At 37.9% G+C, this 14,942-nt stretch overlaps 1 protein-coding gene across 4 annotated transcripts in view; it reads right to left on the reverse strand.

Moving 5' to 3' along the window:
* Positions 1 to 14,942, reverse strand: part of CCNY (cyclin Y) — a 121,739-nt gene that overhangs the window by 39,356 nt on the left and 67,441 nt on the right. For 2 of the 4 annotated variants that reach the window (XM_051609278.1, XM_051609279.1), the window contains exons 2-3: positions 10,617 to 10,691; positions 4,975 to 5,009 (exon numbers count right to left, since the gene is read on the reverse strand). In XM_051609278.1, coding sequence (XP_051465238.1) covers positions 4,975 to 5,009; positions 10,617 to 10,691 — 110 coding nt within the window. The other 2 variants (XM_051609280.1, XM_051609281.1) reach the window with 2 other exon arrangements.

Raw genomic sequence — 14,942 nt, forward strand, 5'->3', positions numbered from 1 at the left:
TTCTTTGAACACTAAGAGTAGCTCCAAGGCCTGTATTTACATAGTCTACAATTGCTAGCGTTGTGCAACTTGACCAGAGGGACTTTACCAGGCTCCCAGCACAGCAAGTATTACACAGCAACCTTGTAAAAGAATGCTCCTGTGTGCTCTCATTCCACCTCAACAGTTATTTTTTTGTTCCTCTCTCTACAGAAGTTTGCCATTTCATATAACTTATTGTCTTGAGGCTGATGGGAGAAGTAAAAGTCTTCACTCCATATGACAGGAAAAGAAGCAAAGGGTTGAAAAACACTGGAAAAAATATTTCAACAGGAAGTTTAAGTAAGCCATTAAAGAAAACCTGCAGCAGCTGCTAAGGATGGCATCACTGTAAGGCATCTGCTAGATGGGCTAAACGGCCTGTTAAGGCCCCCTCTAGACCAGTTTTTTTGTGATCTTGCAATGGAGAGGAGCAAAGACCAGATTAAGCAGGAGAGCTTCAAGAGCATCTGAGAAGCCTCTAATGTATCTTCTAGTTTATCTTGTTGTTCTCTTTGAGTAAGGAATGTTAATTAAAATATCTTCAGAAATCTGGACATAAATTATAAACCTTTACAACAGCCAGCTTCAGGCACTTAACAAAAACAACATTTCACATTTTACGCTGTGCTTTGCGTTCTTCATGGATTAAAGCACTTTTTAGATTATGTTCCCATTTCAGCATGTACCGTATTTACTGTTATAATCACTAGCTAAAAGTGTTTTATTATCAACCATGTGTAGTTTAACATTAGGGAAGCAGAACAACCTCTTTTTCCACTCTGACAGAAAAACTTGGGGGTTACACAGGAGCAATATTATTTCAAGCATGCAAAAATGACAAAATTGCTTGTGCCACACCACATACAGCAAAAGACCCCTCTGTTCTTTGCTAGTCCCCATCAGCAGCACTGCCACTAGGAAGAAGCCTTTTCTGATGTGAATCACTGAAGGAGGAACCAGGGCTCTTGCATGAATGATGCCCAGGATGCTGAAAAAATTTTGGTCTATACACAGATGTTAGCTTTTCTACTTGGAATGATAAAAATGGTATTAGTCTGCTGGGATCTGAACATCCAGTTGCCAAGTAGCAGACAGTGGAAGTCATGTCCAGATCCCTAAACAAGACAATGCTGAAAGGCAGCTGTTACTACAAAGCTCATGAAGGGTCACAAGAATAAAAAACAAATACATACAGAAGAGATGTATTACTCCCCTTTATGTTCCTTTTCTTTTCCTTCATTTTATCTTCCTTCAGAAATTCTCCAATATACAAAAAATATTCCCTTATTTTTACTGGGTGCTACTGCTCATAAACACAGATTCAACTTTAAGAATGCATCTTATCAAGAAGAAAGTACTTCGGCAAGCAGACCATTTTCATCTTGTCCAAAAGGGAGAACTACTATAAAAACCTGATGGAGAAAACAACTTTTACCTCCTCTGTCCTGCTCCTTTCCCCTGCAAAAAAAGCCCCAATAATCTCCCAGTACAAAGAACTAAGTACTGTAAAAATTCACTTTTTCTCCAACCATCCCCCCCCCAAACCATAAAAAATGTTTTCCTGTTTGCTATCCTTGTACAGGCACAGACACTGATGCAATCTCTCCTCTCAGAAAAAGGAAATGGCTCTATCTCAGTCTGCATCTTTATCCCCCTCAGCAGCTTGACTAATCAGATTAAAAGAAGACAAGTGCACACTGAAGCAGCATTAAAGCAGCACAAAAAAAACCAACAGCCAGTTCAACAGGAACTGGAAGTAAAGTGTGCTGCAACTGCTTAGAAATGAAAATAGGCTGTAAGAAAGCAAACACACCAGGTACCCTGAAGGCAAGTAACCTCCAGCACTGACAAGGATGCTAGAAGTTATGCAAAGGATCCAGCACCATCTCCAAACTGTTGTCTGTCTCCCTGAGCCCTGTGAGAAGACTGGGAGATGACAGCTTCTCCACAGCACCCTGTCACCGCCACTAATTCCTTTCCCCTTGCCTTCCCCACCCCAAAAAAAGAACAGCTGCTGGCTTCTTCCATCACACCTACTGACAAGGTGAATCTGAAAGTTGGCAACTGCCAACCTTTGACAAAGCATAATAAATCAAAGCAGGAACCCACTGTTTGTGTTGGGGGATGAAAGGAAACTATTCAACCAATTAAAATATTCTACAAACAAGAGCAGGCAAGAAAGGAACAGAACAGTGGTATTATAATGAGAAAGTGCATTTCTAAATGAAAAAAGAGTTTATATTCATTAAAATAATGTTTTCCATACATACCATTTTGAAACTGTATAAACTACTATTCTCATCTATTACTACACAAAACTACACAAGCAGTTAAGGAAGAAAAAGCACAACATTCCTTAATACTTCTCTTGCCAGCCAGCCACCCTGATAATTTGGGAGATTTTCAGCTCTGCCTGTAAAATAACCGGTAAGATAGCAAACAAAAGGATAAAAATATTTTGTTGTTCATCTTTCTTGTATGTCACAAGAGGAAAATAAGTATAGAAGACTTATAAAAGAAAGAAAAAAGAGATGATGTTATTGAAAAGCCAAAAAAGAGAAGAGTGCTGCATTCTAGTGAGTTGCTGTAAAAGGAGGACAAAACAAAGCTCCAAAATTTATGTTCTCTGGCTGGTTTCCTCCAGAGCATATGAAGGGACCCATCATCAACTTCACATCAACAAGGAAACAGATGAGTAGCAACAGCTCTTGTTAAGAATGCACTTTAGCACACACTGAAAAATATTGGAAAAGAACTGATAAACCAATAGGGTATATAATACATTTCCATATCATGTAAATACTACCTACAAATGGTCACACAAAATTGTTACATTTAACTGTTTCCTAAAATTTCGTCAAACAAAGCAGACTCAGAAAATTATGATGGTTCTCTGCAGTCTACAAACCTAAACACAGTTCCCAGTTAAAGGCCACAGCAACCACTTCAAAAATGATCACCAGTTTTGTGCATCAGCGTTAGCAGACTGAATATTTACGAGGTGGTGGATGAATACGCACAGGTGTGCTGAAGTAACAGCTTCAACATCACAGGCCACATTTGAAAATGTAGCTTATCTATGAGTATTGCTAAAAAACTTAACTGACTTGTAAGGACACACAGAGAAAGCCACAATAAGGACTTCAGCCTCATAAAGGTTATTTTTAGCTTTGTAATTCAGAAGAAATACTTTGAAGTAAAAAGCAAGTCAGACTTAAGGTAGCAGTAAACCAGACTACTGGGGGAAGTTTACATTGCTGCAACCTTAGCCAAGGCTTCGAATGATGATAGAAACTAGAAGGAGGTACAGTGCTTAGGGTACCTACTGCAGAAGCTGCTACATTGAGCTCCCTACAACACAACTCCTCAGTGATATGACCACCCTTCCCTTTTCTGGAACAGGTCCAGCACTGCTTAAAAAATGTTTTATGCTAGGGTTTGCAACAGCTTGCTTCCAGAAGCATTTGTAATAGTAATCTTTGCGCAAAACTCATCTTTTACATTACATGAACAAATGAGAATTTTATCCATAACACAAAGTGGTCTGTCACATAAACTCAGTTAATACTTTTCTTTGCAGCATCTAAATATTTATTTTTCTGCATTAAATGTTCCAAGTTTGAGGCACACTAGAAGCTACTGAGCACACATTATTAAGTTCACAGGAACCCAGTGCATTACCTTTACAAGTCACTTTATAACAACCCAACCGCACTCCAAACCGCTCTCACACGTGCTGTAAACAATGGAAATGTTTTATGGGAGCACAGAAGATGAGAAGCACTGAGAATATCTGCCAAGCTTGTGGAGCCAACTTTAAGGCTTTTATAAGCCTCACAGTTACCTCATGATTTCTCGAATCTTAACTCTTGGGAAACTGGAAATCTCAGCTTGCTTTTGAAGCCATGCAGTATTTTCAGAAAAACTCAGCACAAACCAGTTCTGACAATAAATGAAGCAGTCCTGCCTTGTACACTGCTGCTCAGCAGCTCACTCCTGTCTCTGTTCCTCCCTCTCTTTCTACAAGGGGAAGCACTGAAGTGAATCACATTTAGGGGCAGATCCATTTTTGCTTTTAGCTGTGTAGAATTTGTGCATTCATGCCCCAGTCCAGTTTACCTGGAGGTGCACAAATGTTCTCTCCAACACAAAGGGATGCAGAGGCTATAATCCACATCTGCTTCTTCCAGCAGCTGTACCAGCTTAAGAATTATTAACGAAATTATGGCCTGTATAACCAGAGAAAGTTGGAGAACTTCTCTCCATTTCACCCTAAAGGCAAATACCACTTGGGAGACAATTAATTCTTTCCCTCCAGATTTTTTAGCATAACACTTAACATACTGGGAACCACACTGGTTCCAGGTGCTTCAGTAATACAAACAATACCAACGGGGGCAAAGAGCCTGGTCCTGTACCCAAAACAGGCTACAATATATTTGCTCTCAGCTTCACAAAGAATTTAATTCAAGCAGAAGATAATTTAACTGAAAAATGCCCAGGGTACACTAGTGTATCAAGACCTCATCTTCATACTCAGCATATACATGTCAATCCACATTTACATTGCATCAACACTGGTCAGACACTTAAGAACCTCTGTGTAAATACCAAATGCTGCAGCTCTCTGCCAAAGCAGACTTGCTAACAAATGTAATTTAAAGTTTTGAGAGTTTTTGTAATAACTTTTAAAATCATAGTAATGTGTGCAGCTCTTTGTCTCAGGTACCAGTTACCTACACACACTGGTTGTGAGCACGATACTGTCTTCAACCAATGGATCTGTTCCACTAACTCAGTAGCCGAGACCTATATTTCTGGATCCTGACGCAGAACAGACATTTGAAGCACCAGCACCCCCTCACCAATATGGAAATCATGTGTGATAACTATTATTTACTGTATAATATAGACAACAAGGAGAAAGCTGCATAGCGAGGCATTTTCACTTACGTGGTTTATATAGAGACTCTTGCGTTTTTCTCTCACTGCAAAAACACAAAATATGATAGAAATATTACATGACTATTTTTCCCGAGTAAACTTCTTATATACCATTCATAATAAAAAGAACAGGAAACTATCTATGTGCAACATTATAATGGCTTTTGCACTAACCAAGTGTATTTATATATCAAAAACAGAAGGCACATATATCTGTCTGCATAAAAGCATTTGTGCTCACTAGCGTGGTGATGGATTAAAATTCCCATCCATTTGGGTACTTCACCAGGTGTTGGTCTGCATGGGAAAGTTAATATGCAATAAGCTGCTGCCCAAGCAAGCAATGGGTTAGCCATCCTTCACCAGCTCTCTGTGTGGGTGGGTACTCCCAAGCCACCAGTGACTTCCTGCAAGGCACCTTGCTGCAAAGTGGCCTACACCATCTTGCAGGTATGGAAGCACCTAAAGAGCTAAGCTACAGTTAGTGAAGTCTCATCATAGCTTACTGTGCACTAACTCCCAAAGAAGAGCCTTGAAACTATATGCATTATACCACTGTCTTCTATAATGATCAGGTTCAAGCCTGAAACTATTACTTATGTCAGATGTAACAACAAAAATATATTACTTTGGCATGTATGAACCAGTCACAACAAGCAAAGGGTTGCAAGTCAAAGCCACAATTAGTCAAAATATTCAGAAAGTAAACAGCAACAACAAGAAAGATAGATGTATAGAGTCTCAGTTGTCAGGCAAATGTTTATTACAGCTGATTAAATATACTGTTTAATTTTTTAAAGCACTTTCCCAATTAACTCACCCCATAGAGAGCCTGTGGAGCTCTGTTCCAGTGAAAATACCACAGCATTTAGGATACAAGTCTGGAGGCAACTAACACATAAATCAAACTGCAGGATTAAAATAATAATGGTTTCATGCTGTAGGTGATTAAATGCACTTTGGTGCACCATGATATAAAAGCTATGCAACCCAACGCACTTAGCAAAATAAGAGTGCTTATAATGGTGGGACAGCCTGTCCATTCCCTGTTGGATGAGAAGCCATTATTTGTGATTTTTTATAAGCAAGCAATCTCAAATAAACAAGGCTGCATGTGTGAATACTAATAAATAATTGTGTTCAACGCAGACATAAAATTAAAAGAAAATAAGAAAAAACTTTTTAAAATCCTTACATAATTTTCCTCCCAGGGAGCAGAAAGGAGAATCACACATGACAGATGTTAGCCATGTCACTTAGCACATGCTCAGATCCACAATTATGGACATTGTACAAGAAACAGAATTAAACAGGAACAGCAGGAAAATTCTGACCGTCAAGCAAATAAACTTCTTAAAACCCTGCTAAAACAGTGACCTACATTTAAATCCCACACACTGCTTTTAACACCAGCAAGGACATAAGTAATCTAAAGAGAGCAACAAAACGCTGATAGATACTCACTTCTAAGAATAGCCAAAGTATTTGTCTAGTATTGAATATTGCAATGTAGAGGCAGTAAACAATTCTGTTACGCTGCATATAAACTTAATTAAGTATATAAATGAAAATTAACAGCAAAACTGTGAACACAGTTAAGTATTTAACTGTTTTAATCACCATTATACCACATACCAAGTTCTTATGGACAAATATCTTATAAAGACAGCCCGCATAAGCACTCCAAATTCCGTTTTCATCACATTTTCCCCCCCCACCTTGGTTTTTCTATTCTGCATTTTCCCTTGTATCCATAATATTATTCAATTCACCATGAAAGTACAATAATCTATTTATCAAAGCAAGAATTTCACTCACAGCTCATTGCCATTTGCTATTTCCAATCTCCAGAAGAATATATTAATGTACTTATACACACCCACTCCCTTCCCCCTCCTCAAGCACTGCTTGTGCTGCACATTCTTCTAAGCACCATGTTGACCTCCTTTTTCTCATTTTCCCCATGTAACAGAAATTCAGTTGGCCTGGATTCTCCCGTGAGGGACAAGGCAGCAGCTCTGTTTTTTGCTTCTGGCCCACTCAGCCACAGCATAAGGCTCAGCTCTTTCCAGAACATATTCCAATGGGGAGGCAAGGCAGAAACCCATATTGTCACCACTTCTGTGACTTTTGTGATCTCAGCCCTCCCTTTAAACAAGGGAAAGACAATTATTGCACAAGGCAAAAGGCCACTTCTGCCAAGCTAAAATGACTGTAAAGAAGTAACTCCATCACTTGGCTTTCAAGCATGGGATTTTGATGAAATGAAGCTGAACAGATTTAGTCAGTTTAAACATTTAAGCTTGTACCTTCTCTCTAACATTTTAAAACTTTAAAGTTGGAATAGAACTCTTCAACCAGAAACTGAGATGCTGCCAAATTTGTCTTACTTTTCTTCAGTCTAAGGGCAATGACCTCTTCCTATTTCTGCTAGCACTTTCAATTGTTACTGTTGAGTTTTTGAAGTAGTAGGAAAATACATTACCCTGAAAGGGAAGAGTAAGAAAACACACACACACACATATGTACGTGTGTGTATATGCATTTATGTATTCTTCATTGAGCTGTAATTGAAACTTTATTTGTGCAATTTCTATAGACTACCTTACTATTACCCATCTCAGGATCAAAGACAAAAATCCTTGAGGATTACATCGTAAAAATGTCTCAGATTCTGGGAGTTTGTAAATAATTTATTTTTGTTTTATAGGAGACAGGAAACTAGTCACAGTTAACAAAGAGTAAGCACAGCTTACTTAACTTCTATTTACTACTTACTACAGTTTCAAAATCCTTGTTGTCTGAAGCCCATTGTTACATCGATACTGCAAAATTTAGCTAATACATTGAAAGTGCAAAGCATAATGTAAGTTAGAAGAGCTGGACAATTGTAACCCACTTTCAGAAAAGACCATTACCAGCACCCTAACATAGCAACTGTTGCCCTCCTGCTCTTACAAGGAAAGGAAGTTCTATTATTGGAGTGCTAATGTTTGGAAACCCTGGCTTAACCACAACCACACACTAAATAGTGCACAGCTTTTCAGTCACCTAAACCCCCCTGCTTACAGGCCAAACTCAGCAAACTGGGGAGAATTTGCTTAAAGCAGTCACAGAAGTTAGACATGAAAGATTATACTCTTTACCAGCTCCCTAAACAGGGAGAATTACTGATGCAAGATTGAGCAGCTAGAAAATTTCCACAAAGAGCTGGAAACATTTAGAAAAGCTACTTCCATTAGGAATTGAATTAATATTTGTGTCTTCAACTTTTCTACAGGTGCACTGAACTCTCAGGTAGCTAAGGATGCATTCAGCCTACCTACTAAGAGGGACAGAACAGATTTAGATGCTTAGCATGGCATTCAGTCTTCACAGGACAATGGGACCATCAGACCATGTAATATCCAGTTATGCCATGTCCTGTCTCATTGTATTTGGGGTAATCAGCTCATTGCTCTTCATTCACACATTGATCACAAGCCACTCAAGCACAGCTCCTATGCCAGGACAGTGCTACAAGACTACCAGTCAGGCTGAAAAACTACAGGGCTACTGGAAAGCTAAATGTGGAACTTCCTGAAAGTAACATTGCTAAGTCACTTTAACACATAGTGATGGACTTGGTTCTCTCCTGCTTTTAGAAACACAAGGTAAACACTCAAGAGTGACAGTCAAATTCTGGATGAAACCTTGAGTCTTGATGTATCTCAGCTCTCCAATATGTATATTTTAAATGTCTTCAGTTCTGGTCTATAGAAATATTTTCACTCGCAGTCAACAAGAAGGTTTGCCAGCCCAAAACTATACAAGTAATGGAGAGAGGCAGCTACACGCCCCAGTTCGGTGTTTTCAACATTGCCAGCTGAGCTTTCCCCCTCCTACACTGAATTAAGAAGTACTGGGAGTCCCCTAGGCTCCACAGCAGGTTGTCAGAATGCAATCTTATGCAATCTTATTTTCCCCTTAACAAGCATTTTATTGCATTTTGGTGTTAGGCAACATCCTTGAATAGTGTGAGAACTCCTACAGTTCACTTGGTTCCACAGACAAGCAAAACCATTACTACTGTGACTTGTCCCACCAGAATGGGATAGTTCTTGGCAATACATCAATAGATGCATGTTTCCAGAATCCTTTTTCCTTTGTACAAACACGACAGACTTCGGATTTGTTCCACCATGATCACAGAGAACTGAACAGATCTTACACTCCTGTTAATAATGTCTCTATATTGTTTCACTAAATTCATTGTTCTCACTCAAAAATACGGTCTTCATATTACTTTAATTAGAACAAAATTTCATAGACCAACTCTAGCATAGGTGTAAACTGTCATTAAATAAAATACTTATAATTAACTACATACTGTAATAATTTAACAGCTATTACTACAAGTAAGAATTATCATCAGGCCCAGTCAAAATTTTAGTGTTTGGACTTGGGCTTTTGTTTTGTTTTGTTTCTGTAAGAAGCTGTAACAGGAAACATATAGTATCAAGATGGATTTATACAGTCTCAAAAAACTATTAAAAAACCCTATAAAACAGATATATCTTCATAATCAATCAACAATACAGTGTACTATGGCAATATTACCATATTCATTTTACACACTACCAAACCAGATTAGAATGATAAATCACATCCAAAACCACGGAATAAGGCATTGACAGAACCAGGGCTGAATTCAGAAGGACAATCTGAAGGGCAAAAGAGGTACTCATATAATCACTATTCAATTAGGGACTAAATGTATATCCTCTTTGTTCTAGTCATGCTCAAAAATTAGTAAAAAATACACAGTAAGTGAAAACTATAATATTTTTACTTGCTGTGCTTGAAACTGTATTTTACTATGTAAATCAAAAATGGCATCTATAAGGAGCAGAAAGGAGGACAAAGAATTCATACAGAACAGTCAGAATTACCACATAGAAACTACTTAGAAAGTCTTGGCAGAAAATGATGTGCTTTGCATTGATTATTCATCTACTTCTAAAACAACATGTCAAACATGTCCAACAGAGAATGAAAAAGGCAAAGTAAATGGCCTCTATCCTTCTAACTCTATCAAGAGGCTTGCTTAATAGATGCAATTCCAGAAGGATCATTTTGTCTATTAATTAAAAAAAATACAATATCCAAATACATGATTATATAAAATTCATAATAAGAGAAGAACAAAGGATGTTTGGGTGAGTTGTTTTGTTATTAAAATCTAGTACTGAGCTCATTTACAGCATCAGCTATATTGGAGGAAACTGTCTTCTCAAGCTAATGTAAACAGGCATTTTCTCAAGTATATATTCCTCACACATTTCCCAGAAGTTGGCTCAATGTTCAGTTTTAAAAAAACTACCAAACAGTTTCACAAAGTATTTTGGATTTACCTATATCTGTAGTTCTGATACAGTGACTATTTGCAACTTAGAGTTTCAGGACATGATAGGACTCAAACCTGCACTTTCTACTACAGCTCTGACAAAATAATTAACTAAAGGTGTCACTTCTTTCAACTCTAACATGCTGCCTGTAAAAGCCCCTTTTTTGTGAGGGGAATTATATATTAAAATACTACCACATGTATTCTAATAAAGGGTTTAGAGATAACTGCAATAGCAAATACTGTAATAAATTCAGTAACCTACCATCTGTTTGCGATTTACTGAGAAATATTGTACTGGCCCGTGGATGATCTGATGGGTTGAATTCCATGTTCAAATCTGGAAACAAAGAAATAAAGAATAGCATGAAAACATTTATGATTATCCAATGGCATACACAGATTTTCTCATTATTTTTAATAGATGAAGTTCATATACTTAAGCAGCTGTTGTAAAACAAAATCCATCTTGATGCCTACTTTTTTATCCTTCTTCTCAAGTGGTTTATTTTGGCACGCAAATCATTTGCACCTACACATCTCTGGGATTAAACAGATTAATAGCAGATAATAACAGCAGATTAAGGGCTGCTTTTGGATTAAAACAGATAAAGCAGCTTGAGAAGTTTGTGCACAAGAAGTCAGGAATTATCCATTTACCATCAGTTTCTTCCTACCATGCCCCAAAGCCATTGCTAAGCACAGGAGCATGGCCTGTAATATGTAATTATAGAAGAATTAAGTCTTATAAAACAAATATGCTACCATCTGTAGATAGATGGGTTTGCAAGATTAGGTGTTATTAAAGTAAGTAGTTGTTGCAGCTGAATGTAAATAAGTCAAGTCTAGGGCCAGAATGTTTTAAATGGTCAAGATACAGAAACTTGGAACTTTCCTGATACTTCACAAATTAATCTTGTTGTGACAACTTCTTAAAAAAAAAAAGTCCTTAAAAATACTTACTAGGTTAAAGATTTCAATCTATTTGAATCTATCACAGCTTATACAAGTTTCTGTCAATGTTATTTTCCCTATTGAGCTTAAAATCCATTGAATTTACTTGTTCCCAAATTCCACTCCACTAGCCAAAACTCTTCCATGCCTGCATCCACTTGAAAGCATGCTACTACAGCACACAGCCACTGACAGAGAAAGAAAATCGTAAAATTCTGTCTCAACCTTAGTTCCCAAAACTCCCTTAATCTGTAGATACACATTCTTTAGCAGGTGACGCAGGTAATTCTGTGAGAGTACATATGAGCCCTGATACACTGTGACTATCCCAGGCCTCTACATTTCACTCACTCCTCTTCCATATCTCTGTCACAGCTCAGCAAAACTGGAAAATAAGACCCAGGTCTTAGGAAAACAAAACAGTCTTTTTGCTCAGAGGTCAAGTTCTTCTGTCCACAGTGTCTCCTGTCCAACACCATACTCTCTTCTCCCTTTCCCTTTACTAATTTACTACATCTTCAACTTCCCTGCATTTTTCTCCTGACCACACACGTCTCTTCAACTGTACTTTCTATTTGTGTTTTCTGCCTTTATGGTCTCTTGTTGTCTTTTCCATGTCCCTGCATTCTGCAGCTCATGAAGTGAACAGCCTGACATCCTGTTGGTACCTGGACATAACTCCCAGAATAAACATCATCTTTCTACTCACCAGAAAGAACTGAGGAACTCAAAAGAGCAATTCCTCAGTTGAAAAGGAGGCTTATTATTTTTATTATCAAAACCGCAAAGAAAAAGAAATACAGAGATTTCAAGGTAAAGCTATTTTTATTTCCCCAGAAATTACAGTTTGCAGCCAAGCTTGGAGAAGATTCTAGGAAGGTCATCTTACTACTCAGAGTTCTGACATGAAACGACTGTGAATTAGAAAGAATCTTTTTCTGTTATTTTCTGCATCTTGTTTAGACAGAGAGAAAAAAAAAACAACCATCCATTGAGATAGATAGTACTGTTAGAATTGTTTTCAATTTCAGGACAGTTTTTCCATTAAGCTGAATGCAGAATGCAATTCATTAAGTAAAGGGCAATCAGAATTTCAAAATGGCAAAAGATGTTGTCTTTTATTATCCTCTTCATCTTTTATTAAATAGCACAATACATCACCATAAACAAAAAATGTGTATTTTTTTTAAACCACTACAGATCATTTTTCTGCAAATCTTTTAAAGTGCAGCTGTTCAAATTCAGTAAACAGAATAGGATCAGCAACATTACACTGAACTCAGCTTACAAAACCCTGCCACTAAACAGACAAGCATTCCTTTCCTTCAGGCCTAGAAAATTATCTGCTTGGAGAGTAGTAACAACCCAGTAGTCTTACAGTCTGCTTGCAGGGTTGAAAAGAACAGAAAACCAATTGCCACATCTTGCACTCAAGTTGCAACTGTTTAAGATTCCTGTGTTATGAAAAGCTATTATGCAGAAGCAATAAACCAACAGAGGAGTTAAAAGTCTCTCTGAAAAAAAGCACAAACTACCAAAAAGCACTGGCTCTTGGATAAACTGTTGTTCATCAGACAGGAACCAAAAGAAGGCCAGTAAGATCCAACCTCAGCAGCTGCAAAAGGCAAGACCAGGAATTTTGAACCATCTTGGGAGAGGCAGCTACCCACTGCCAGACAGTGGCTCATTTCTACCGCTGAACCCCACAAAGCACCACACGTCCTCTTCTCCCCACATCCCTTCTCTCACATCCTCCCCAGCAACAGCAGCCATCAAACACATCCATCTGCCTTTCTCAAACTGCCTGCGAGAAAATAAGAGGAGAAAACGGGCACTGGGAGCAGCAAAGCCTGCCAGTGCAGGTCACCCAGCACAAGGTAGCCAAAAGAAGACAAGTGCTGCTGAGAGGTGATGGCTCCCAACCACCCTTTGAGGAAAAGCAGAGGGTCTCATGGTCAGAAGAAAGTGCTGTTTGTGTGTACCTGCAACTCGACCACTCCCAGCTCTGTCAAAGAAATACATTAGGCAAATCAGAGCATCCCACAGGCCACCCATGAGACCATGCCACTCCATGCCACTCCTGCTGGCATACAGGACCATTAGGACCAATGCGTAAGATTTCAGTCTCTGGTTGATCTTAGATGTCTTAATTTATTGTACAACTTGAAAACAAATGTCTTTTTCAATCTGGCAACAAATTCTTACAAATCTGTCATCAACAAATGAAATTATAGACACCTATCTGAAGCTAGTAACTCATCACCAAAGGGCACTGTCCATCAAAAGATTACTTCCATCCTAATGAAAAGTATATATTCATACATCCTCAGTGTTATCTGCAGTTCTTTCTACTATTTGAAAAGTGTCATAAAAAACAGCCACAATGTGAAGGGTTTACTCATTTTATAATAGAATAATCAAAGACAAAGAGATATTTAAATTCACAGAAGCAACACACTGCTACTCTAAAGAAAGAACATTTAAACATTTAAAGTGGATACTTTTTCTATTAGTTACCCTGCACCCCAAAATCACCTTTTAAGAAAAAGTTAGTCTCATTAACAGTGCAAAAAAAACCAAAAAAAACCTTTCTCTGTAGATGTTATTTCCAGTTAAACAGATGTGCATATTTAAATCAAATGTAATTTTTAGTTAGGTAAAGCAAAGCCAGCCTCAGTTATACTTCAGCTAAGAGATCATGTGTCTAACAGAATTCACAGTTTCAGAGGATTTGGGCAAGACCAAGCTTAAAAATACATATACTTTGGACTGCATTCTCTTCCTTGTTTAGCAGTCTGCCAAAATACTGGCGATTATAAAGGGCATTCTGATTTATCACACTGAAATAAATTCACTCTCTCTCCAAGGAAAAAGAAGTTTTTGCATATAACTTAATTTGGTACATAACTGCATTGAAGTTTAAGAAAAACACTAGAAGATGATAATCACATGAGATTCACCCTGTACACAATGAGAAACCTAGTTCTTACAGCCACAGTAGCTGCATTCAATTATGGCCATAAAAAAAAACAAGCTGTAAAACAGTTTGGTTACAGACTTGGGCTAAAGCCCAGGCAAGATTTTAAATCTCAAAACGTGATCTTAAAAAGCATTACTGAGACCAAAAATATAGAATACAAGCTCAATTTGCACTTTTTTAAAGGATAAGAATAAAGTTCAGGTGAATGTAGAAGAACATTACAGGAATCACTGGAGGACTGCAGAAAGTGCCTTCCAATTAGACTCTGAGTTCAAACTGTTTAGCTGATGAAAAAGGAAAACTAGGAGGCACCTGCAGTTCTTATGTTCCTTCACAGGGGGGGAAGAAAAAGCATTGACAGCTCTCTCTAATCTAGCACATAACCAAACCAGTGGCAAATGAAAGCAGAAAGACCTTAATTATAAATTTGGATGAAAAAAGGGAAGGATAATTAGGCTCTGACACTCCATACACAAGGAACTAAACTTGTTTTGATGTTTGTCCCTTTCTATAAGATGGTTTCAGTCAAACATCTTGAAGCTTTAATCCAACATGAGCATTTAGGCTCAATTTAAGAATAAATACATGCAAATTACTGGCTTATAATTCATATGCAAGTCAGAACAAACGATCCCATGAGCTTTAAGACTAAGTTCT

Source organism: Apus apus, chromosome 2, assembly GCF_020740795.1.
Source record: "Apus apus isolate bApuApu2 chromosome 2, bApuApu2.pri.cur, whole genome shotgun sequence".
Lineage (NCBI taxonomy): Eukaryota > Metazoa > Chordata > Aves > Apodiformes > Apodidae > Apus > Apus apus.